General features: G+C 55.3%; 1 protein-coding gene across 2 annotated transcripts in view; it reads left to right on the top strand.

Moving 5' to 3' along the window:
• Rbm19 (RNA binding motif protein 19) overlaps positions 1-24,875 on the top strand; it is an 84,715-nt gene extending 59,840 nt beyond the window's left edge. Inside the window, exons 22-25 of one of the 2 annotated variants that reach the window (XM_021633205.2) lie at positions 251-356; positions 11,314-11,434; positions 23,700-23,812; positions 24,174-24,875. In XM_021633205.2, the coding sequence (XP_021488880.2) occupies positions 251-356; positions 11,314-11,434; positions 23,700-23,797 (325 nt within the window). In that variant the 3' untranslated portion in view covers positions 23,798-23,812; positions 24,174-24,875. Of the gene's footprint in view, positions 1-250; positions 357-11,313; positions 11,435-23,699 lie in introns of both variants that reach the window. The other variant, XM_021633204.2, reaches the window with a different exon arrangement.
• Positions 24,876-25,703: the final 828 nt, after the last annotated feature.

The following is a 25,703-nucleotide window of genomic DNA, read 5'->3' as shown; positions in this document are numbered from 1 at the left end:
CTCCAGCCTGATGGTACCCTCCCTCCCCCGCTTGGTGGCCAGCAGGGAGAAGGAAGCCACGCCTGCAGAGGAGCGAGGGCTGGCTGTGGGGAAGTAGGAAGCCACATGAACATGCCTGGGCGGTGGGTGTTCCTGCAGCCAGCAATCTCCGGGAACCTGCAGGGTCAGCTCCTGGGTCTCTCTAGCCAGAACCCCTACGTCCCTCACAGGCCTCAGTCCTTAATCTCTGATGTCGGCCTTTTGTCTCTAGCACCTTCGGGGAACTGAAGACTGTGCGTCTGCCAAAGAAGATGGCGGGGACAGGTGCACACAGGGGCTTCGGTTTTGTGGACTTCGTCACCAAGCAGGATGCAAAGGTGAGTGCTGCCCAAGAGAAGCACAGGGCCTCTGAGCCAGGGGAGAGCGCTGCTTCCTCGTGCCGTCGGCTCTTTCCTTGACACTGCTCATTTACCCAGTATGCTTGGAGGAAGAACACTGGGGATGGGATCTGGAGGACCAGGTACTGTGTGTTGGTGTGTGCACATGTCCATAATACCTGTGCAGGAGACTAGGTCGACCTGTTTCTCAGGCTGCTCTGTAAAGACCCGCATCCAGGAGGCTGCGGGGCTGGGTGCTGTTTGAACCAGCTTGAGTGGGAATGGAAAGGGTGTCAGAAAACAGTGCATGGAGTAGGATCTGGCTCCCTCCTCAAGCCTCCACTTGTGGCCAGTTCCATTCTATGCTAGTGACACCAAGGACCACCCCTGCAGTGGACATGTACATAAGCAGATATTTCTCGAGCTATGCAGGGCAGAACACCCTTTGGGGGGGGGTGTATTTTTGCTTATTTATTGTATATGTGTTTGGTATGTGTGCATGAATGTGTAACCCTCTCCTACCCATAGCTAGTGGGGATTGAACTCAAGTCACCAGGCAAGCGGCCTTACCCACTGAACCAACTTTCCATACCCCATTACGCCCTCTCCTGCCCCCCTTGGGCTTTGAAGCAAGGCCATTGCTCTGACTTCAGGCCTAAGACAGCAGGCCAGGCTGTCATCCTGCCAGAGTTGAGTCCTCACCAGCTGAGTTTAGGATCTCTCTCACAGCCCCAAGCTTCAAAGGCCGGGGCTGCTGGGCCATCCTGTACCCCCTTTCTAGCACTGCCCATCAGCCTTGGCCCACCATTGCCTCCACTCTCCTCCCTAGAAAGCAGTATCCAGGATGATTCCCAAATGACTAGGGCTCCTCCACCCCAAGGGGAATCCTGCTGAAGGGCAGAGAGGCTCTGAGAGCCAACTGTCATGTTGCAAGTGGCCCCATGGGTGGGGAGCAGCATGGAGCAGAAGAGACATCTTAGGGACACACCACTGCCTAGACTGGGCATCCCACAGGCACAAGTTACTAGTCCCACGGCATGGCAGCCACCTACATCTCTATGTCCCCACTTCAAGTGCCCGCTTCATTGCCTAGACATCTGTCCTCTCTCTACAGCTGGCAGCCCTTCCCTTGTCACCTCCATCAGTGACAGAAGGGACAACACACTGCAAGCACTTGACAACCAGAGAAGCACTGTCACCGAAGGCAGCTTGGCCTCCTCTAGCCTTGCCCTATGCCTCGGTTTCCTTATCTGTGAAATGGATTGACAGTAGTGTCCCCATTCCAGGTTTGTGACAGATGAACCTATGAGGCCAGCTTCCTGGCCCATGGCAGATGCTCAGCATTACCTGATTTTTCTCATTGATGTAACCCAGGGACCCTCTGAGCCATCTGCCCCTCAGCTCTCAGGTCTGTGCACACCTGGTGACCTCCTGTCAGCAGAGTACCAATACAAGACAGTGTGTGCACTGCATCTTGAGCTGTGGGGCTCCCCAACACAGGACAGTGGAGTGGCGGTAGCGAGACCACCACAGTCCATTTCCTAGCCAGACTCCCAGGCAAGGCTGTATTTTGGAGAGAAGTAGAGGAGGCCCTAACTCTCTGCCCCTAAAGAAAGGTCTTTTCACCAAAGCCAACCCCAGCCTTGAGCTCACCATCTGTGAAGCCAGGGTGGCTTCTTGTCTCCTCAGTGCAACCTTGGAAGAGTGAGTGGCTCACCCTCCATGCACCTCTCAGGTCTGATGGGGCTTCCTTGTGTGCTGCAGAGCAGTCCTGAGTCCTGGGGCACAGGGCGCCCTACTCCCAGTTGGCTAGATCCAGTGTTGCTCCTAATCCCTCGTCAGTCCCCTCAGCAGTGACATAATGGAGTTGGCGGCTTCTCCCCTCCATCCCTTTCCATTCTTGGCTCCTGGAAGAGAAAGGGCAGCTAAGGACAGCGAGGGCTCAGCCCACAGTCCTGAAGAATGGCTGTGCCCTCCCCTCACCAGGTGCTATTTCGGGCCTCCCCATCCCTGCAGCAGTCCCCCTGCCCTGCCTACCATGCCAACACCCACACCCTTTCTGCCTACTGTGCCAGTAAGCTCATCTTAATGGAAGTGGGCGTGAGCTGTGATCCGCCTCCCACAATGATCCCTTGCTCTTCTTGTTTCTTGGGGCGGCTGCATCTCTCTCCTCTGAGCCCCTTGGTCTATCTGCAGACCTGGTTGTCTGCTGAGTGGCCCTGTGGGTAACTTTTCACCTGCCATAGATACACGCACCCTGCAAACAGTGTGGGCACACCCTGAATGTGGTGTCACTCACTAGATATGGCCTGAGGCTGGGAGAGTGGAACCCAACCAAGCTGGAAAGGGCTCTGGGACCCCACCTCCTAGAACATGTTCTCCCAAGCCTCCTTTTCACACCCAGTGTTTTTGAAAAGAGAGGCCCCTTTAGAAACATCCAGGTCCCTCAATGGTCCCTGACCCTCTTGGATGCCTTCTCCTACTTTGTCCCCTCTCCTTGCAAAGCAGCAGCTAATCACTGGGCTCCTGCAACCTTGTTCGCTCAGGCTTCCCCAAACCATCCTTAGACATAGAAGGGGAGGGAGGGTTGCATTGCCCAGTGGAAGACTATAAGGCCAGAAGCCCATAGAGACTCATGCCTGGAGGGGCGGGCAACCAGCCCCCACTTCAGCCCTCCCCACTGTATCTCAGCTCCTGAGCCCAGGCCCCTCGGCATACGGTGTACCCTTCCACACAGGCCCACTGAACCCTGGCAAGTGCCGACTCTCATCCTGGAATGAAGGATTTGCTTCTCTCTCTGGGCCTCACCTTGTATCTCACACATCCTCAGGGACTCTGGCCCATCAGAGTCCCTTCTGAATCAAGTACACAACGGTGCAGGAGAGCAGACCCAGCCAGGGGCTCCATGAAGGTCACCTGCCAGAACCCAGAGGAACCAGGCACCCAACAATGTTAGGCGGGGGCCCCTGAGGGCAACACCATAGAGTCAGTGGAGATTAGCACAGGAACTTTCCTCTCCTGACCTTGTGTGTCTGCACAGCCCCAGGGCCCCACCTCTGGGGCCCCACCTCTGGTTGACACTGACTTGCTCAGGCAGATGGGAGGAGGGACTGGGCTCCCTGCCCAGTCACAGGCACTAGTGACCTGAGCCCTGCCTGCCCACAGGAAAGGCAGGTGAATCTTCCCCATCTAGGACATTTGATCAGCCCCTAGTGTTCTAGGCAGTAAATACCAGTACTGCCGACGGTGCCCATGCTAGCTGAGCCTCCACAGTTCTCAGGGAACCGAGGCCTACACAGAAGAGGGAAGCTGGCATTAACTAGGAGACTGTAGCATGGCAAGAAGGCAGGCTAGTTCACATCTTGCCTACCTGTGTGCCCCAGCCCCTGTCTTGTCATCACTACCACACCCTTCTCTGGGCCTCTGGGGTATCTCTGAATCGATAAAGCCTGTGGACTTCTGTTGCCCCATATTTTTAATACCCCCGGGTGTTGGTGATAAGTTGCTTAACAGGTGGAGAAATGGCTCAAAGACCAGACTTGGCTCAGTGTTATAAAGCCAGGCTCCTCCCTCCTATCAGGCATTGGCGTACCAAAGTGCTGACTCTCCTGCTACCCCACCCCTCATACCCATTCCTGCTACCCAGCTTCAGCACCTCACCCTGGTAAAGGGCTCCATGGGGGGAGACATACAGAGAGGCCTAGAGGTCCCACGAGGACATCTTTTGGGAGGGTCCCCTGAGCCCCAGAAGAACAGCTGCCTTCTGCACTGCTGAGCTCCCAGCAGCCCACCCCAGCTCATGGGGCCCTCTCACCTAAACAGGCAGTGAGGGGACCTGGGCAAGGTGGATTTGGCCCCCTAAATAGCCACCAATAGGCACTGGGTTTCCATTCAGGCCCAGCCTTCTTCTCCCTACCTAGACCAGGCTGGCCCCAGAGGAAGGAGGAAAGGGCCACCCATAATGGGAAGGAGGGGAGGAGCAGACAGAAACCGGGAAACCAAAATTTTAATTGTTCTCCACACGAGGCGCCTTTAATTCTCCCTCCCGAACCGTGCTCCTTTGTACTTTTGCGGTTGCAGCTGTTTTAGCCACCGCCACTGTTGTTTTAAAAGGCCTATTTTCACATAGAATGTTATCCAATTAGCAGAGCAATGTGTTGGCTTAAATAAACACTTGGGGGGAGCCAGCAGCCGGATATGCGATGGCGGCTGGCGTTGGCAGGCAGAGGTCTGCCGTGATAAACAACCACAGCTTTAATTGTAAGGTCCTATGCATCCCCTTCCTCTTTCCCACATCTCCACCACGGTGGGCGGACACGCAGGGAGCAATGGGGTGCGTGGCCTGAGCTCACGGTGTCTGGAGATGCATTGAGGTGCAGAGGGCATGTCAGTGAGATCTGGGGTTGTGAAATTGGTGATGAGGGGCAGCACAGAGCTTCTCGGGCCTCCTACCTCCCTTGCTAGTTCGCAACACCCCTGCTCAGTGCTGAATGGTGGCTGGCAGCACGTGATCTACCGGACGATCCGTAACATGTACTTACCACACGTCTGCATGGTGGCGTGCAAGGGGAAAGCGTGAGGTGTCAGTATAGTGTGCAAAGGATGGCCCCCCTCCCACCAAGGAAACACCCCTGTTCCAATTAGGCAATGCCAAGTGGGGGCAGAGTGGCCCATGACGTCGGAGCTGCCTTCTTTTCCAAATGTGTGTCCCTGAGCCCAGGTGACCCTGCCCCACAACAGGTGACACTGCCCTTGGGGAGTGGCAGAGCACGAGAGAACAGATGGCATGGCGCGTGTACTGGGGGCAGGGAGGCAACTGAGTCCCTCCGGCCCTGAAGGTCTGGGCACCCGACTTGAGACCTGCATCAATCAGTTGTGTGTCTGCCAGAATGCGGCCTGCTCTGGAGTTGAGATTCCTTCCGTCCCCACTTTTCCCTTTGGGTGTGCGTTCATGCCATATGCAAGATCACACCGGCTTTTGAATGGTGCTACTTTACCAGGCTTCTGTCACCACCGCCCAGAAGTACTAGCCAAGCTTGCATTTCAAGACAGGGATTGAGGCTCAGCCAGCACATGTGGTCTAAAACCCGAGGATCAGGTGCTGCCCAGCTCCCCCACCCCCACCAAGAAATGAGTAGGATCACACTGTGCCATTGTAGACCAGAGCAAAGGCTTGGCTTTCAGATATGGCAGACACAAATGGGAGTCAGAGGAAGGCAGAAACCCAGCTCTGAGGCATACACAAGGCGAAGGAGCAGCCCCTGCTTTGATTGGGTCTCAGGTCCTCACACTGAATTGAGAAAGTAAAACTTAGAGAAACTTCTGACAGGTCACTGCAAAGTGCAGGGTTCAACCATGTCAGCCTGAGTTGCCTCAGGCCTTGCAGCCTGCCGCCTCTTTCCATGACACCTGCCCTCTGAGATGCTTCAGACCTGCTGAGGCAGGAGTGAAGAAGCCTCTCCCTACTTCACACACACACACACACACACACACATACCACCACAACCCCCATCCTTGGAGGTTAATTTGACTGGATTGAGCTGATGGGGTTCCTGGGGATGCATGTCTGTCTCAAAGAGTCAGGGGTCAGTCTACAAACAGGCCTGTGGCTGTTCATCTTGAAGGTCCCCTCTGCTCCTCAGTGTCTGTGGTGGTTTGAATAAGAATGGACACCACAGGCTCATATATTTGAATGATTAGTCACCAGGGAGTGAAACTGTTTGAAAGGATTAGAAGGATTAGGAAGTGTGGCCTTGTTGGAGGAAGTGTGTCACTGGGGGTGGACTTTCAGTTTTCAGAAGCTCTTGCCAGCCTGTGTGTGTGTGTGTGTGTGTGTGTGTGTGTGTGTGTGTGTGTGTGTATCCTTTGAAACTATAAGCCAGCCCTCAATTCAGTGCTTTCTTTTACAAGAGTTGCCTTGGTCATAGTGTCTCTTCACTGTTCAGTGACTAAGATAGTATCACTTCTCAGAATGGACCCTGGTGCCATCCATTCACTTTGGAAGTCACTCCTTGTTTATCCAAAGAGCTAGAACACAGTCCTACCTAAGTGGCAGCTTCTGGGCAGGCCAGAAGCCACTGGCAGAGTGTGCTGACCTGAGGTAGACCCTGCCTCGGAAGGCACCACCCAGTGTTTCTTCCAAGCCTGGCAGGACTTGGCTCCTCTGTCCCCCGTGCTCAGTGGCTGCGCACCTGCACACACATGGCCATTCTTAGCCACCCCATCACCTTCTCCTTCAGGTTTGGGGCACAGATGTTTACAGCAGGTTGATGCTGTCAGTGGTTGGATGCCTCTGGGATCTACAACCCTTTGGCTGTGCCAGGAGGATTCAAAGAGCAGGAGGACAGGGCCAGGATGCTGCTGGCTTCTAAAGTCAGGTCCGTTCTTGGCTCTGCCCACAGCCGTAGAATAGCTAGTCCTCTGTAACCACATGGGACTGGAGTCCTGCCAAGGGCACAAAATGGTTCTGGTTTCTGGGAGAATTTTTGTCTTCAGGAAAACTGCATAAAGGTCGGACCCAGCATTGCACTGGCAGCATTCCAGACCTTCCATGGCCTGCAAGATGGCCACCAGGTCCAGCATCATTGTACTCTGTATTGATTCCCCTGGTAGATTGGCTTCCAGGTGAGATTAGGACAAGGAGGCTAGAGGCCATGACCTTGGACCTGAGGGCTGAGGCTTCAGTCACGGGGAAGCTGAGCCGGAGACATGGATGGTAGTACCCTGGACCTGGAGTAGATGATCCCCCAGGGAGCCACCTGAGACAGACTCCCACCAACAGGAGTTGGGGTCCCTCAGGGGCAGGTCCACCCACAGTGTTTCAGGTAGAGAGATTTACACCCCAGAAACTGAGGGACTCACCGTGAACAGCTATGGATCAGCTGGTAGGGGAATGTCAGTGCCCTCAGGATAGAGTCTTAGGAAGAAAGGTGAGGCCCAAGCTGTCCTCTAGAGGTTGGGATGGGAGGGAGTTACCCCCCCTCACCTTATCCCCCAACAAGCCTCCTGCCTTCACCCCCTCTGCAGAGATAGAGAGACAGTGCTGGCTGTGGCCTTAGAAGGAGGCTCCTGGAGTGCAGAAGATGGAGCTGAGCATGGCCAGCGATGGCTACCAGGAGGTAGCAGGGTCTGGCTCTTCTTCCTCATCCTCTGTGTCAGCTCTGAGTCCCTCAATTTGTACTCTGGGCCATAGGCTTCCCAGCAGGGCAGTGTAAAGGTTGACGTGTGTCTCCTGTGCCACAAATGGACACTGCTGTGACCATTTCATTTATCAGGGACCCAAAGCCATGGGTGCTAAGTACAGAGGCAGACCAAGTCCAGGTCATAGGGTGTGTAGTGACCCCAGCTGTGACCAAGTCCAGGTCATCTTTGGATCTGTAGTGACCCCAGCTATGCTCACTGTGTTCAGAAATGCAAGCTTGAAAAGCTGTGACGGGTGTTTAAAGCAGAGCCACACTGACCATCCACCATGTTTGGAGACCTGTCCTTAAGAGTATCGGCGAAGGAGATTGCTTTACTGAGTTGTTACTGAGAGTAGTGTGCCAGCTCAGGAAGGGATGAGGCGCCTTTCCTCTACAATTTGGGGTTTAGCCAAGGAGACAATAGGTGGGCAGTGGGTGCTGGTACTGAGACCATGTGGGCCAGGCACAAGGTGGCAGAGCCTTTGCACACGAGGTCACAATTTCACTGCACAAGGAGATGGAACACACTCAGTGTGTTGAAGTGGGAGACCAGTGACCCTTCAGTAGAACAAGCAGGCTAGGGTCACGTGGTTGGAGACCTGTGGAACTGGGAGCCCCCCCCTGGGCCACACCAAAAAGACTCTTAGCCACAGGGATGACAGAGAACAGCCACAGGATGGTACACCCCAGAGGAAACAAACACCCAGGCTATTTTTGGCAAAGCAAGTTCCCTGAGCTGAGCCTCTTCTGGGAAGATGGCGGAATGGTTTCTGTGAGGCCGGCATAGGGAAGAGCTGCTGGCAGCCTGCATTCTTCCCACTAAGGCACCTAGAATCTTCATGCACCTCAGGTATGCCCTTGCCCCAGCCCAAAAGACTCTCAGAAGTGGACCTTCCCTCCCTTCTCCCTCCATCCCTCAGGAAGACAGGTGCCTGTCACCTCCTTGAAGTGTGTGCTCTGCATTCCCCAAAGCTGACTTTAGCCTCTAGTCACTGTACTACCCAGTAGGGGAAAAGTTTGAGGACACTACACTCCAGCTCAGGAAATAGGCACAGAGAGCATGGCCTCAGCCCTCAGCAGTCAGAGCTGGGAAGGGCTCTGCTATTTCTGGAGAACCCCATTTTATGTTCTAGAAAAACCAAGAGAGTTTGCATGAGGAGCTGCCACTGTTTCTCGTGGCTCCTGCAGACTGAGGAGTGTCACATGGTATGCCAGACAGCATTACCTCAGGGCAGCACTGTGAGCTGGGACTGAATGGCTCCCTGAGTCTCCCCACCCCCATCTTTGCTGCTACTTCTAGGTGTGATGAAGCCTAGGTTCAGAGACATTAAGCAGCTTGGCCAGCATCACACAGCTTGGAAGTGATAGAACAGGACTTGAACTGGGGTAGTGTGGCTGCAGAGCCACAGCCCCCACACCTCTGAGCGTGGAAAGCCCTTTTGATGAGGAGCTAATAAAGTACCAAAGGGGTGGAGAGAGAGGGAGAACCAAGGAGAGGCGATTAGCTCCTGCAGTGACCCAGGTCTTCTGAGGCAGCAGAAAGGAGAAAAATTGCAAAAACTGAGAAAGAAAGGCAGGCTGGAGTTGCGGCGGCTCTCCGGGGCCTCCCTGCCAAGATTGCTCTCTGCTTTGTGAGTGTGGGTAGAACAGCCACCAGATGCAGCCTTGGCTGTCCCAGACTGCCATGTCCCCAGGATGCAACTCCTCGGGGACCCTCACCACACTCCCCGCCAGTTCCTCTCTCGGTCTCAAGACGCCCAGCTCTCCCAGTCCCGCCATCTCTCTGCCTCGACAGCTGAGCGCTCCCGCGTCGGAGCTCAGAATGAGCCATTTCGGCTTGGGGGCCAGATGCATTTTTATATCTGCCTGGAAAAAAAAATGGTAGGGGCTCTGCCGGCAGTCAAGAAAGGCTTCTAAATGGAACTTAAAAAAAAACAGTGGTGGGGGAGCTGCACCTGGCCCTTCTCAGGCAGAGCAGAGAACAAAGCAGGAAAACCTTCCCTCCATTGGCCATGCATTCCGGTTCACACTTCCCCTCCCACCTCACCCCTCCATCCCCAAGCACTCCCGTCCTTCCAGATTCTGTCTGTCTTGAGCAGACACTGGGTGCCGCCTTCCTTGCTTACTGTAAGTCCTGAAGCCTCTCCAAGGCGGGGCATGGCCCACCTGGGACAGTGACTAGCCCAAGGTCCTGGCCCTGCTTCCCACGTTCATCCTGCAGCTTACACAGCAGAGGTGCACCACCAGGCAGTTCCGTGGCCCAGAACCAGAAGAGCGTGGCATAGAGTGAGGCAAGTGCCTCCCATGTATGGTCTGCAGACTCAACTGCCAGAGCCGGGCCCTGGCTCCATCCCCACACAATGCTGCCCTGTCTGACACTAGGTCCTTTTGAGCTAGGGCCACCTCACTCCAGTGTGGCCTGGGTACATAGACCACTGTTTTCAGGCACAGTCACCTCCCAAGGTCAGGACCCAAAGTATCTCCTAGGGGTCACATTCCAACCACGGCACCCCCCTGTTCCAGCCATCATGGGCCAGGGACGGTGACCCATGATGCTTCCAGGTGCTTCCAGTCCTCACTGTACTGGTTAAGGAGTGCTTCTAGGTGTCGGCACAATGAGAGGAGCTGGCTCCCAGCTTCTCTCCAGGTCCAGTGTACTGTCCTCCAGCTGTCAGCTCAGAAGCCCTCAGAGCATCCTCCTTGCCATAGAGCTCTGCAGAAAGAAGAGAGCTGCAAAGGGAATTTGAGAACCCAGGAGGTGGGCGAGCTATATAGCCTACACTGCATCACCTCAAATCCTCTTCCAGATCCCAGATCTGGGTGTATTTACCCTTCCACTTCAGGATGCTGAGTCCAGGCCATTTGCTTAACCTGCCTAAGATCTTGAAAAATGGAAGCACAGGATCTACCATGCCCCAAATATGGTGACTCTAGAGTTGAGAGGCTTCTTGGCCACCAAAGTCCTGTGTTAGTGACATGGGGTGTTTCCAGAAGAGTTGGAGGAGGCTGTCCCTGCACAAGGCCTAGAAGCCAGCCATGTTTACAGAGGGCTTTGATCAGTGCTATCTAATGATCATATGACTGCTCAGGCCTGCACATCCATAAGAGCAGGAAATGGGTTTGTAGTCTTTCTGAGCTGGGAGAAGGAGAAGAATTGGGGGATTTTAGGGGTGATAGCTGAAGTGCATCTTTCTTTTGAAGTGGTGATAGAATGTTCTAGAATCCATATGCTGATGGTTGCATATTAAACACACTGACTGTGTATAAATTATATCTCAGTTTAGTGTTGAAAAGGAAAGGGGTGGGAAGCTAGTCAGAGTAAGAAGGAAGAGCGTGTTTGAGGCCCAGGCTGCTGAACTGGGCACAGGGGCCTATAGCGGAAAGGATAGGGACCAGGAAGGAGGCAGCAGAAACAGCCAGGACAGATGAGGCACAGGGCCAGCGAAGGAGAGTGGCACCAGGTAACCATGAGGGGCAGTGCACCTGTCCTCTGTGGCTGGGCAGCTGGGTGAGAGGAGAGCCTGTCAGTGAGGGTGCCCTCCACAGGTAACAGGTAAGATGCCACATGGGAACTAGGTGACCAGCCCAGCCCAGGCAGTGCCTTGACTGCTCAGTCACCCGTGCTGCTCCCTCACCTGAAATATAACTCACTAATTAAGTAGGTATGCCAACAGCACCCCGAAGCCTCACCAGATACCAAAAGTCACAGGGGCAAGAGAGGCAGTGTGGAACACCCACACAGCTCACACCCTGCTCTTTCTTGCTCCCTCTTCCAGAAAGCCTTCAATGCTCTGTGTCACAGCACGCACTTGTACGGCCGGAGGCTGGTTCTGGAATGGGCAGACTCGGAGGTGACCCTGCAGTCCCTACGGAGGAAGACAGCCAGGCATTTCCAAGGTAGGAGTGGCCTGGCTGATTTGGGACTTCCGGGATTGGGAGCTGGGACAGAGACCACCTGGATAGCTGCCCTCACTTTTGGGTGCAGCCCCGAGGCCTCCTGCTACATTAAGCCACCTTGTACTGGGACAGCCACAGGCACAGTGTCTCATCTTGTTGGCTTTGCGGGCAGGTAGAGCAATGGGGCCAGGCAAGCAAGAAGGGAAAGGCAGTGTGGCCTTTTCTGTCTATATTATAGTCTTCGATTCAGGTTCCAAAAAAACCTACCTCAAGCCCAGGAATGCCGGCAACGGGTCCTGGCAGCTGGCCCTAGGAACCACAGTGTCAATATGCCTTTCTTGAGGGCTCTGTACTTCCTGCTGGAGCTCTGTACTAACAGAGCTGACTCATCATCTGTTACGTTCTTCCTGAGGCTTGCTGTCCTCATACTTTGGACACCATAGTGACTAAGCAGGGTCATGGACACAGGTAAACAGGGTAGCCACTTCCCTTCGTGGGTAGCCTAGGCCAAGGATCTCCAGAAACTGAGAAACAAGAGGCCCACATTTATGGGCCTTATGCCTGGTGCTGAGGGATAGAGGGCATCAGGGAGAGCTGGAGAGGTCTGTGGGGTTCAAGTCAGTGTGACCCCTCACTAGGAGGTCAAGGCTTGATCTTGAACCTGGCTTCCTTAAAAGTACCTCCATGGTGGACCCCAGGAAGCAGAATGCAGCAGCTACCATTGTCTATTGGCTTTAGGTCCATTGGTTGCGTGAGAGTTGCCGGCTGGGAACAGGTCCCCTCCACCTTGCCAGCCCACAGGTTCTGGGCTGGGCTGGCACATTTCTGTATGCAGCCACTGCTGCTGTGATCTAAGAGGCAGGCAGTTTTTTCTTACCTGGTCATCCTTGCATCAGGGCCCTCTGGTGTCCTCCCAGCTCTGGGCTCGGAGGGGCCACTGTTGTCCCCTGAAGGTGTTTACCATGAGCTATCTACAGAGCTGGGATTGGGAGCCAGGGACAGCGGGAGGACCACAAGGGTACATTGCTTGTCCTGGGGGGTTACGAGCAGTCCAGCAAAACTGCCCCTCACACAGAGACAGATGGTGCTGCTGACCATAGCCAGCAGGCCAAAGCCGTGAAACATGGCCAGACCCTGCTCCTCTCCTCCACTGGCCTGCCCGGAGCCACGCCACCTGTCTACCGTACTTCCTACAGAGTTCATTGCCCCGCAAGCCTAAAGAGGGCCCTGTACCCTCACACATGCTGTTCTGTATCGATGCAGCACCTTCCTTTCTGTTTCTGCTTGTACTGAGGGGCTTGGACGCACTGTTCAAAGTGCCCATGCTGCTTCCTTCCATGCAGCTGTTCCCGCCCTGCCCTGCACTCCAGACATCAGTCATCACTTGTCTTCTCTGGGCTTCTGTCCCTGCACTTTCTTGCTTTTTTGTTATTGTTGCTATTGTTTGGTTTTGGTTTTGGTTTTTGTTGTTTGGTTTTGGGGAGGGGGGTTGGTTGGATGGTGGTTGTTGTTGTTGTTGTTGTTTTTTAACCTTCTTATGACTTGTTATTCTGGCCAGGCCCAGCCGCCCTAGCCCATACCCCCATTTGTGGCAACCATGGTGTACTGTGCGCTTATATCTAGAGTGGTCAGTTCCTATCTGATGCCCCTGTTTAGCTCAGTCCCTAAGTAGTACCAGGCTTTCCAGCCAGGGCTGGGAGCATTCCAGCCCAAACAGATGCGAAAAGCAGAAGAAGCAGGAGATTGCGGCACACTTGGTGTCGGACTCACAACTCAATAAGCTCCCAAGTCCTGATGGGCAGACAGAACCTGTCTTCATCGACAGGCATCGACAGACCCAAATGCACCCGTCGGCAAATGTTTGTGGAAGGTGCTCTCCCGGGATCGAGGCAGGGGGGCCCCGCCTCCCCTGTGGTCACCCCACTAACCAGCCCAGGCCTGCAAGAGTGTGGGCTCAGCACTTCTGCCTTGTGTGGACAGAGGCCCCTTCAATAAATTGAGCTCCAAAGGCTGCATCATCTCCCAGGCGAAAGGATGCAGCAGACACCAGGCCTTTATAGGTATGGGCTGTCTCCGTGGCCGCTCACAGCTACAGGGCCCCACTAGGCAGATACTCAGTGCCTCTCCATCAGTTTCAGATACCCGGGAGCCCCAAAATGGCCATGAGTACTGACCATGCATGGCTGTGACACTGGCCAGGCATTGCCCTGCAGGCCGCAAGGCAGGTGCAAGGTTGCCAGGTGTGCAGGTGCCCCAGGAACAGTGTGCTCCCCCCCCCCTTCACCCTGTGCTGCACATGTGCACAGCAGCTGAAGTCCTCAGAGCAGGGCTGTGGACCCCGTAGCCTTCCTGGGCCTCCTTTTCCTCTGCCCTTTTCCCCACTGTGAAAAGCACTGGCTCATTTGTGTCCAAGTCCACATTGTTCTGAACCTCCAGGGCCCTGGCAGAGCCCAAAGGCAAGTGGGACTCGTGCCCAACTCCAGCCTGGGCCCTGACTTCTGCCAGGAAGGTACTCAGACCTCAGGTGGAAGCATAAAGGCTCCCTGAGAGCTGCAGGCCATGTCGTCAAACAGGCCCCAGCCACAAGCTTGCTGGAGTTTGAGCGCTGGCCGAAGGCTTTCAATACCCAGTACAGCCAGGGGGAGCGTCACTGCTCCTGCCCTGGGTTCTGCCTCTTCCACAGCCCCACTCCTGATATGGGAGGGATGCTGGAGACAGGAGATTCCTAGGTCAAAGTAGACAGCTTAACTATAGCTCAAACTAACAGTCATAGCTCCTGTTGTCACCGCTGTGCCACTCTTCTCCTGTCAGAGCTACTGACAGAGCTACTGACTGTTGTGTTCTTAATCCTAGAAGACTCAAGGAGGTTGATACTTTCATTGACCCAATTAGCAGATCAGAAAACTGAGGCTCAGAGAAGGCAAGTAACTTAATGAGGGGTGCCCAGCTGGACCCATGACAGAGCTGGAACGCAAGCCTAAGCTTTTAGTCATGCTCCTGACTAAAAGCCTTTGCATCGGCTGATCTGGTCAGCACCCTTATGTTTGATCCATTATGTGTATGTGTGTGTGTGTCTCTCCTACTAGCCACTCTGTGGCCCTGATGAGATGCAGCCTCGGCTCTGCCCTCTGTACAGTGGACATAGGGTGCTGTCACCCTGGAGGCCCGTGGCACTGAGGAGATAACATCTGGCCACTCTCCTGGGCTCAGGCTAGTGGACTGAAGAGGCTGTAATTGGACAAAGAAGAGGGAGAGCCTGGTGCTCTTGAGTCTCCAGCCAGGGCACAGGGCCTGGCACATAGGAGGAGGTGCCCCCGGCTCAGCCCACTGCAGGCTTTCCACTTACTGGTGTCCAAAGGAGCTTTGCTCTAACCTCCACTCCCTTGCCTGTTCCATGGGGCATCCCTCATTAAGTTACTGTCATTAAGTGCTGTCCACAGTTCCTGGGTGATGGGAGCGCGCCACAGTGTCCCTTGCTAGCTCGTGCTTGGGAGGCACCTGGCAAGCCCACAGTACAGGCTAGGCCTCTGGGAAAAGTCAGAGTCAGCAGACACCCCAGTGCCAGACAGGTGCCTTAGGAAGGGTGGGGGGGGGAGGCTGCTGTTCTCTCTTTTGGTTCCCTACTTCTATTCTTTTATCTCCTGTCCTCTCACCATCCCACCCCCCAACCCAAAACACACCCCTGGACTATTCCAATCTGATCTCCTGACTTCCTCCCTCCAACTCCCACCCTCCCCTTGCTGTCGCCTCCCGCCCCCTCCGTGGTGAGGAATCAGATATTTGGTCTCCAGCCCCTGGCCCTGTAGTAGGTGAAGTGGTATTCTTCTCTGCCTGGCGTGTGGGATGTGAAAAGAAGGCACAGGAGGGGAAGAAAGAAGAAAGTCTGTCTCTAGCTGTGTCCCTTTCTTCCTGAGCATGTTACAAACCAGCAGGGTCGCAGCATCTTGAAGCTTTCAGGGCCTGGCAGGCCACAGTCACCACAAGCACAGGCGACAGAATAAAATGGCCTGGAAGCAATCCGCTGCCCAGCCCCATCTTAAGAGCTCACAGCCAGGGAGGCCTGGCGCACGGGCTTTTATTTAGCCGGGAGCGTGGCTCGGCTTCCCTCTGTTGTCTTATTCCAGCTGGGGAGGCCTGATGGGCTGTGGTTAGCGGCTGCAACTTTCACCTCCAGAGTAGGCGTGCAGGCATGAGCAGCATTGCAAGTGGCTGCAGTGACGCAGTCCCTCCGCCCGCCACCCGCCTTATCCCCTGCCCGCTGGGCCTGGTGACACCAGCCAAAGCAGAATGTAGACAGAAAGCACGCGCAGTAAGAGCCCTCTGGCATAAGTTGGGGTAGCCTTGGTCAGTCAGCCACTGGCCTGGCACTCTGAGCCACCCTCCTAGCCTCACAGGGCAGGGACGGAGCCCCAGCCAGACCCCTGTCCCATCAGCCTACCACCTCACCTCCAGCCCTCTTGCAGCATTCTTTTCCATACTGCATTTTCTCCCAGTGCCCTGACCACATGCACATGAACACGCACGAACGTATTCATGAATGCAGGCATGCATGGAGGCCCGCACACGCACGCACACGTACACATCAACAAGCGCGTGCGTGCACACACTCGCAAGACCGTCTTTTTTCCCTATTAGCTTAACCCTCCAAGGGACACAGCCTTCTCCCAACGCTCTCACTTTTCCTTGCATCAGGCATAAAGCTGTCTTCATAACTGTGCACAGAGTAATGAATGAGCTCCGTAAGAACCAGTCACGGTCGTGGCTGATTTTCAGTGAGCATCCAGCACGTTCTGGGCCCTGCATGGCGCCGATTGCAGTCCCCTTCACATTAGGTCTAGGCACCAAGGCTCAGCACAGCTGGGTGTGAGCCCAGCACAAAGTTCTTTCGACTTGAAACCTGCAGACAGGCCCCTGTTTGGAGCCTGATAGCCTCACCTTGTTCCTCTACAGCCCTATGAAGTCTCACTAAAGATGAGATCAGCCTCAGGGAAGCCAAGGAGAGCCAAGTGTCGAGAGCCTTTGTGCGGCAGCAATTTAAACCCCTGGTAGCACTTTAGCCTAGCACCCTCAGAGACAGTTCCCATGTTCAGGTCCAGACAAGCCCAGAGAGGGCTGTTGACTTTCGTAAGAACACACAGCTCTGGACCAGTGTAGAACAGATATCCCTGTGCCCTCCTGCGCCCTACATTCCCCACAGTTTCTGAGTCCCACGTGACACGTGTGTATATCCTAGATGGTAGCCTCGGTGTAAGCTCTCCTGGAGGAAGGCATGTGGCTTTGTCTCTCCATCCTTCATTCCTGCATGGAGGTGGTGCTTGTGATTATCAGAAAATACGAAGATCGCAGTTCTGGCAGTAGCAGGTTTTCTGAGGAAAATTAGAATGGGTGGTACAACATATCCCAAAGGAGAGGCGTCTAATGTGGCAGCTAGAAAAAGCCTTCCCATGGAGTCAGCATTTCTGTGTGATTGTAAGGGACCAGCCACCAAAGACCTACAGGAGAAACATTCCAAGCCCAGGGACCCACGGGTGCAAAGGCCCTGGGGCAGAAGCGTTCAATGCTGGAGCTCCAGGATAGAGAGTGGAAAACAGACAGGGGAAGCCAGCAGGGTCTGGTTAGCCCAGCTTCCACTGATGTTGCCATGGGAAGCCCTAGAAGACTAGAGGGGAAAGCCAGCATCAGACCAACCTCACCAGCTCACATCACTGCTGGGATTACAGTGGATACTGCTAGAACCAGGGCTGGGGATCACACTGTGGTCATCCAGAGATGGTGGCCAAGGTCACAGCCAAAGGCTGCAGGGTGGAAAGTGGCCAGGAGACTGATTGTTTGGGGAGAAGGGAGTGCTGGCCAGGTATGCATAGAAAAGACATGGAAGTAAAAGGTGGCCCCCCCGGGTGGTGAGCCAGCCTGGGGAGCTAAGAATAGGTGCAGAATTGGGAGGGGGTTTGCCTGACCAAGCCGTGTTTGAGACATCAGCCAGGATGCCCTGAGGGATATCAGCAGATAGATGGATGAGTTCAGGGCTCAGGGGCGAAGGCTGAGCCGAGATCTAAATTTGAAGTTATCAGCATACAGATGATATTTAAAGCCTGCCGGCATTCCCACACACCCCCATTCCACACCTCCATCATCGGCAGGATGGCACACTTTCAAAAGACCAGGGACCACAAGAGCCTGTTATCCCCCATCAGCCCCTGCAAATTGGCCTCCTTGATCTTAGCCGTGAACACATAATCATCAGGCTTTCAAAATCATAGGCAGAAAGTTCAAGCAAGTATGTGAAGTCACAGAATTTATTATTCAAAATATCCCCTGGTCATGCTTCCTCCCAGCTCCCTGGGAATGGGGGTTTTGTGTAAGCCTCACATTTCAGCCCTTCATCCGGGCCCCTCTCACTCTTCCCAGGACCTGGTTGTGTCAGCCATTTCTCTCTACACCCAATACTGTCACTCTGGGCCCCAGGAGGGAATGGGTGGTTACACAAGAGGGCTTTCATCCTGGTTCCTGGTTCTGTGAATGGCTCAGGCCAGGTGAGGTTAGGAGCCACCAAGACACTTTCTCACTTACCTCTGGTTGCCTCAGCTGGTAAAGAAAATCAAGACCAAGGCTCACAAAGTGAAACCATTTGGGTCCAGGCAGCTCCTGCCCAGGGTACAGATGGATGGGGCATGTGGAGGGGTCTCCCAGTGAAGGTTTCCTGGGAGCCTGCAGGTCCTCGAGGCCACTGGGGCAGGTGTGGCCTAGCCACACCCCCTGCCTCCGATCCCCCCACACACACACACACACAGCCCAGCTTCCTACTCCAAGCAACTTGACAATATCCTGCACACTCTGCCGCCCTCCCCTGGGAGCTGCTGTCCGTGCGAGGAAGGGCCCTGCTCCCAATCCCACTAAATTGTTATTGACTTGTGTTCTGTGCGTTCTGCAAACATTTCACTCAGCCGTCGCCGGCAAGCCCACGAATCCCTGCTAGGGCTAACGGGGAAGCCAGCTGTGCTGGGCCATCTCGCCTGCTCCTTCTCATCGATCACAGAATTAAACTGACAGGAGTACCGCAGGGCAGTGTGGGAGGGGCAGGGCCTGGCCACCATCCTGGGCGGGGCCAAGGGCCCACAGACCAGAGGGTACAGGCCGGCCAGTGTGCCTGACACACGGCCTGGCCCAACCAGAGGAAGCCAGGGAGACAGCTTCAGAGGCTGCCTCAAGTGCCCGAGATAGGCAGCAAGAAGCACGTAGACCAGAGGCCACCAGCTGAGACATCGGTGCCTTGCCTGCGACATGTGAACACAAAACAGTATTGGATTCATCATTGTTTGGCCACTGGAAGATCTGACCTGGAAATCAGTTTCAAGCCACTCCTAGGAAATCGAGTCTGGGCACCCTAGTCCCATCTCCCATGGCTAGGCCTGTAGAGCCACTGTGCATTTGTGACATGTGGGCTCCCTGCTGCCCAGACCACGGCACATGGTCCTCCCTGCACTGTGACTCTGTGATGACTCCAGCTGGCCCTTACACTGGCACATTCCTCCTTGTCATCTCTGCTTGGACCCAAGAAGAAGAGATGAAGATAGAAGATGGAAGAAGAGGAGGAGGAGGAAGATAATGGAAACCGAGCCTCCCAGGCTAAGCAGGGCTGCAGAAGCCTCCTGCCAGCCTCCCCTCATCCTGTGCTTGCTCTCTTTTCAGCAAGTCTCCTTCGCCTCAACACTTGCTGGTCTTCCCAGGCTGCACAGGGTTCCCAGCCCCTATAGCCCACACTCATACCGACCAAGCACAGAAGACCCTGGGCCAATGTGTACCCCTTCCTTACCTTGGGATAAGCCTAGCCTGGCCCAGGTCAGAGCTGCCCATGTGCGGGGCCAGTCCAGTTATCTGGACCTACACCCAGGAAGATGCTCAGGATGGGCACCTGGAGAGAAGTTAGCCTGTGGCCAAACCATAACCTCCCAGCACCTAGGTCCCTCCTTCTGGGCTCAGAATATGGCTGTGAGAAATAAGCCCCACTGCCCATGTGGGCCGTTTGAATACAACCCACTGGAGTGGGGCCCGAGTTCCTGCCCTTTGAGGGAGGGCTTTGGGACGTGAATCCTGCCCTGTGACTTACTCTGCCCCCATTTCTCTTGCTGAGACCCTCAGAGGGTGGTGCTGGCACTTCCCACAGCAGGGCCAGTGACCATGGAACCTTAGGTGTGGCTGAGGTATGAGGAAAAGACTCCAGCATGAGCGCAGCCCATGTGGGGAGGCTGTCTGCCGGAGATCTTGTACCTAAGTTGTGAGATTCCCAGAAGAAAAGTCCACACTCTGCCTGCTGCAGCAAGCCCACAGGTGCCCAGAGAACACCTACGGGTGTTCCAGCTTTACCATGCTAGTCCACGCCCCTGCTTCCCAGGTGCTGGCCGTCAGAGACGCTTAATGGTTCCTTTAAGAATTCTTGCCTGTCTTGGCCCATGCCTTCAGCAACTGAGTGTTCACCCTTCTGCTAGCCAAAGTCTTGAAGACCTGGTGGGTAGTCACTTCTTACTTTCTGAAATGGGATCTCTCCACTGTCCAGGCTCTCAGCACCAGGCCCAGGCCCTCTTCCTGTGCCAGCCCTTCCAGTGCTGGGGTTGCAGGCATGGCCAGCACACAGCTCGTGCTTCATTCAGGAACTGAGCCCAGACTAGGTCTGATCCTGACCTGCTGGCTTCTCCTCCTGGGCTGCCTCTGTCTCGCCTGCCTTTTCAGGGGCCCCTTCCAGCCTCTTTTCTCCCTGTCAGCCATGCTCTCATCCCCAGCCTGCCTCTCCTCCCATGAAGCGCTTTCTCTTGTCCTCCCACAGGCCCCCGCCCGCGCCTTCCACGCAGGCGGCATTGCCAGCCAGGGAAGGGAGAGATGCGGGCTGGCATTCTGTCAAGGAATTAATTGAAAAATAAAACCATTAGGTGGGAACTGGAGAAATGCAGAAGTGGTGTTTGGAGGTTGGGGGGAGGGGGCAGGACTGGGGGGCTGTTGGGGGCCGGCCTAGCTTTTTGTCAAGTTCATTTCTCGGTATTGATGTTTGGTGACAGTCACTTGTTGTTTATCTTCAGGAGCAGCTGCGCCGTGGAAGGAAAATGCACGGCTTGTTCCGTTTATTTATTTCACACCTTCCCCGGGTTCTGCTTTGTGTTTGTTTGGTGAAGGCCCACGGAGGCCTCCGACATGGGGAAGCGGGGTTTCCACAGCTGTTCCTGCCAGGCGAGCTGGCACTCCATGTGGGGGCAGGCCAGCTTGGGGGGGGAGGGACTGAGTGGCAGTAGTGAAGACACAGGGCCCAGCATGCCCTACAGGGCGAAATGGGGGTTCTCACCCGATCCCTGGCTGTGGACTTGAGCCAGACCCACCAGCAAGGTGGACCCCCCCACCCATCCTTTGACTCTCTTGTCCTTACAGCCAACCCCAGGAGGTGGCAGAGAACAAGAGTGACCTGCTCAGGGTGGTTATGGCAGAGTCTGTTGATCTAGGGTCCTGGAGTTGTGTCATTGCCTAGACCCTGTGTCCCAGGCCTCCAGCACCTCCCTGGACAAAATTCTTATAATTGAAGGAGTGGCTAGTTGGTCCCCAAGCCCTGGGCTACTCTTATTGGCTCTGCGGGTGGCGTACGGTCACACTGAGCCAAGCAGAGTCGGCAGAAGTGGAAGTCGCAGCCACAGCCTCAGGGAGCCCAGGCCTTCGAGAGGCTGGTTCCTTGCTGTGGGGTCCTCACACACTGCCGTCTCCGCCTCCCCCTATAGGAGTCTGAGTGTGAGCGGAGTGGTTCATGCACAGGGGTTCCCCAAGTGTGGTTGGCATCAGTGAGGGAGCGAGAGGAGCACCCAGTTAGAGCACAGTCTGTACCCATGGGCTCCAGGAGATGTTGGGGTAGGGGGTCACATGTCACAAGAAACAGCCAGCACCCCCTAGAGGCAGAGCATGGAGCATCCACTGCCAGGCAGGAGACCGATGGCTAAGGGAATAACCACAAGCAAGGCATGTTCCCTGCAGCTGGGCACTCCAGAGAGCAGCATTTGGAAAGTGGACAAAGATGTGGACTAGAGAACACTCTACTCTGACTAGAGACCCAGCCTGTCTGGTGCCATGAGCCCAGGCTAAGGGCAATGGATACCATGAAGCTTGTCCCCAAGGCCTCCCGCATTCTTCTCTCTGCCCCTCCTGCCATAGCTGGAGCCCTTTAACCCCTGCTGTTCCCTGGCCATCTTCAGTCAGTCACTCACTCAGCAGACATCTACTGAGGGCTGCCAGGTACCAAGACAGTTGTGGGCATTGGGACAGAATGATAGACATGACAGACATACCTGCCTTCCAGCTAAAGAGATAAACAGTGAAGTCAAAAGGTCGTGCAAGTGCTGAGGGGGAACCAGGGAAGCTTTGCCACAGATATGAAGCCCCTGAGTGGCCCAGTAGAGCCTTCTAGACAGGAAATGGCAGTGCAAAGGCCATAGGATGAGAGGAGTGGGTGCCAGGATTAGGAAATGCCCAACTCCTGTGCACTAGTTGCCAACAGTATTATAGCTTTGGCTTTCCCGAGGGACAGGGCACTGCAGAGGGGTTGCAGAGAAGTAGATGGGCTCTAGCGTTGGTTTGACAGGGTCCCTCTGGTTGTCTCCAAGGTGGAGATGCTGGGAGGACCATCATGGTGGCAGGAGGGGCTGTGCTAGAGGTTGGGGTCTCCTCTGAAACAGAACAGGAATACCTAAGGGAAACCTGCCGGCTGCCGCTTTTCCCAGCCAGCCTGTCCCGGTTCCCCACCCAAGTAGCAGCAGGAGGGGCCTCAGACACAGGCTGGGAACCTGCTTTGTTGTTGTCTATTTCCAGCCCTATTACCTGCCCAGGATCCAATTTCCTGAGGCCATTGTACAGCAGGCATGAGGCATAGAGTGAAGAGAGGACACTGCGGGGAGCCAGGCTGCTTCCTCTCCTTTTTGGCCCTGATAGGCATAGCTACCAGACCTCGGCTCCTAGCCAGTGCCCCCCACACACACAACCACCCTTGTCCTCTCCGGGCAACCTCTGTGCCAGCCCTGTACCTCTGTCTGTGCATTTCTCACTTGGGTGTCTCATACGGCTGGGGAGAGTGACCCTAAGAGAAGGATCTGTTGCATGGTGGGACAGGGGAGGCACAGGCTGTTTGTCCACGGAACATGGGGAGCTAGGGCAAGGGAGACCAGGATGTTTTTGCAGGCCTGGGGGTGATTCAAAAAGCAGCATGGCAGCTAGAGAGGAGTGCCCGTGGGCTCGTGTGTGGGAGAACCAGTATGGAAGGACAAAGTTGATAGGGAGGGGTCAAGGGTGGCTGGGTTGGGGACTGCCATGGAAGGGGTGAGCATGGGAGGGATGAGATAAGGGAAGGGATTCCAGGACACACTCCTGCTCCCCAACCCTACCCCCCAGGAAGGAGCCAAGGTCATCCATGCCAGAACCAGGAGCTACACAAATATCTGTCATGTAGAAGTGTTAGGTAAAGGGGTGGGTGACTGTGCACCCAGAGGGCTTCCCAGAAGGAGTTAGAGTAGCCTGAAGGCAGGGATTTGAGTGGGCAGCCTCCTTATAAATTTGCCCTTCACTGGTGGTAAGTGAACGGTTAGACTAGCAGGGGGACTGGTGGAGCAGGTGGCCCAGAGCCAACCTCTCTGGTTCCTTGTCTGTGGGATTATTGAGGGCACTAGTGCCATAGCAAACAGTAGATAGTCAGTGGCATTCGGAGCAGCTGTGTGTCCAAATGTCCCTTTGCCCCTTCCTCGTGGAAAACTCCTCTGCACCCATGAAAGCCCAAATCCAATAACTCCTCTCCTCCAAAGCCGTCCTCATTGCTATGGCCCCCACGCCTCTCTGGATTCCTTGGACACTGCAGCTGTGCACCTGACATTGAGTCTATGGTGGCACAGAAACGGAGCTGGCTCGCGCTTGTCTGTCCAGCTGTTGCCTGGGTTGGCTAGTCCTCTGGCTGGTGGGGAGGAGGCAGCCCTCAGGTGGGCCCCTGGCTCCCTCAAGTGGGTCCTTTGCTCTGTGGAAGGGTAGGAAAGGGCACAAGGGTGGCTGGCAGCAGTGGGAGGCAGGAGACATGCCTGGACTAACCAGGAGGCTGGACTAACTGTGTTTGTTCTCTTCCTTCTCTCATCCCTCCCTGGCTCATCCCCAACTCACTCACTCTCCTTGTGCCTGCCTCACACACCTCTGCGCCCCCCCCTCCTCCCACTCACTGTTTAACCTTCTCTGGGTCCCTTCTCTCTGCCATCTGCCACAGAGCCCCCAAAGAAAAAGCGGTCTGCGGTGTTGGATGGGATCCTGGAGCAGCTGGAAGACGGGGACGATGACGACAGTGAACAAGCTCTTCAGCTGTGAGCTGGCACCACCAAGGTGTGTGGCTCTGGGCCCCTGGGGCCAGCAGGGCGTGACAGGAGCTCTTCATAGGTCAGGGCCAAAGGACACAAAAGCTTGTGGCAAGTACTTGGATGTGAGAACATATTTTCTGCAGGCTCCCCACCGGTGGGTGACGTGTTCAGCAACCGCTGACTGAGCACCTGCTCTGGATAACGCATGTGAGGTGGCTCCTTACAGAGCCTCAGACTCTGCGATAGGTGGCAGCTTGCGCAGCCAGTGTAGGGCCAGTGGCAGGAATGAGCTGCTGTCTGCGTGGGACCCACAGCTCAGCCCTGTTCACCAGCCGCCCGGGCCCCCCCTCAGCCAGCCTCCTACAGCCCTGTCTCCCCCTCTACAGAACTGCTGGCCAAAGGAGGGAGCTGGGGACTCTACCTCATCACCTGGGGCCCTTCACGGTCCTCCTGAAGCATGCATTCCAAGCCCTGATGCCAGGTTCGCAGGCTGAACTTTGCGAGCTCCACCAGGCCTGCAGCTCAAGGTGGAGGCACTGGGAGTCCCACGCCCCGGGCCAGCGGCCTCAAAAGCTCATCTTTGGCTGGGTACCCTAGCACAGCCTCTTCATGAATGCTGGTACACCAACAGCCTGAGGTTGGTGATGATGTCGAGCAGGGAACAGGGGCCACAGCCCTTCCACCACTGCCCAGCACCAGCAGCACCACTCCAAGCGTGCAGCTTAAGACCCACATCACTTGGAGTTCAGGGAGTATCCGTTCAGTGCCGGTGACTGGCATGGCTGCCTCAGCCAGCCACACCAACTTCAACCATCCCAGCAGGAAGACCTGAGAAGACCTACTCGCACTTCTGAGCTGTTGTCACCACAGGCTAGAGGTGCGCTGGACAGGACTCTGAGCTCCAGGCCTTCCGACTCTGTGTGAGGAGCTCGGCCTGTGCAATTTTGTAGAGATGAGGTCCTATTTTTCAGAGTGGCCTGGACCCCAGGCCAAGCTACCGAAGCTAGGAGCGTACCCTGTGGTGGGACAGGTACTTTGTTCCAGTCCAAGGGTGCTGAGAATTAAGCAATAAACCTAGAATGACAGAACCTAGAATGGCTCCCTCCCTCTACCTCACACACCTCAGACGTCACCTGTCACCACCCTCTACCGTGGTGCTGCCCAGAGGGTTCACAGTGATGCTTGCCACACCCAGGCTGGACCATTAGGAACCAAGGTCCACGTTGCTATGAGTCCTTAGACAGGATGGGAATCTTCCCTGTCCTGCCCACCCATTCACGGTGCACCCACCCACATGTCACAGCACCATAGCCAGGATGGCCCAGGGCAGAAAGCTGCACTCTGGGGCTGGAGAGATGGCTCAGAGGTTAAGAACACTGGCTGTTCTTCCAGAGGTCCTGAGTTCAATTCCCAGCAACCACATGGTGGCTCATAACCATCTATGGTGAGATCTGGTGTGCAGGCAGAATGCGTATAAATAATAAATAAATCTTTAAAAAAAAAAAAAAGAAAGAAAGAAAGCTGCACTCTGTCACCAGCGTAAAGTCCCCAGCATGACACAGGAGCAGCTAGAAGCTCCCCAGAGCAGGGTCGGCACCTGTGCTGCCTGGTGTGGGACCCACCTGCATGGGACCTGGGGACCTGTGCTCGGCCAGCCTGGCCCCCAGTGACTCTCTAAACCCTAGAGCTCAGCAATGGCATTCTCTGAGTCCTCTGGCCTCCTGGGTTCAGGTCCCCAGCAACCACTCGAAAGCCAGGCAACGTGGAGCTTATCTGGAATCCCAGATTTTATGATGTGGAGACAGACAGGTTCCCAGGGCTAGTCAGCATAGCCAATCAGTGAACTCCAGGTTGAGCAAGAGACCTGGGTCAAAAAAAAAAAAATGGTGGCGAGCAGCTGAGGACACAGTGAAGCT

The sequence above is a fragment of the Meriones unguiculatus genome, chromosome 4 (genome assembly GCF_030254825.1).
Source record: "Meriones unguiculatus strain TT.TT164.6M chromosome 4, Bangor_MerUng_6.1, whole genome shotgun sequence".
In the NCBI taxonomy this organism is placed as follows: domain Eukaryota; kingdom Metazoa; phylum Chordata; class Mammalia; order Rodentia; family Muridae; genus Meriones; species Meriones unguiculatus.
The sequence above is the reverse complement of the archived record's forward strand: the minus strand, read 5'-3'. Positions and strand labels throughout refer to the sequence as shown.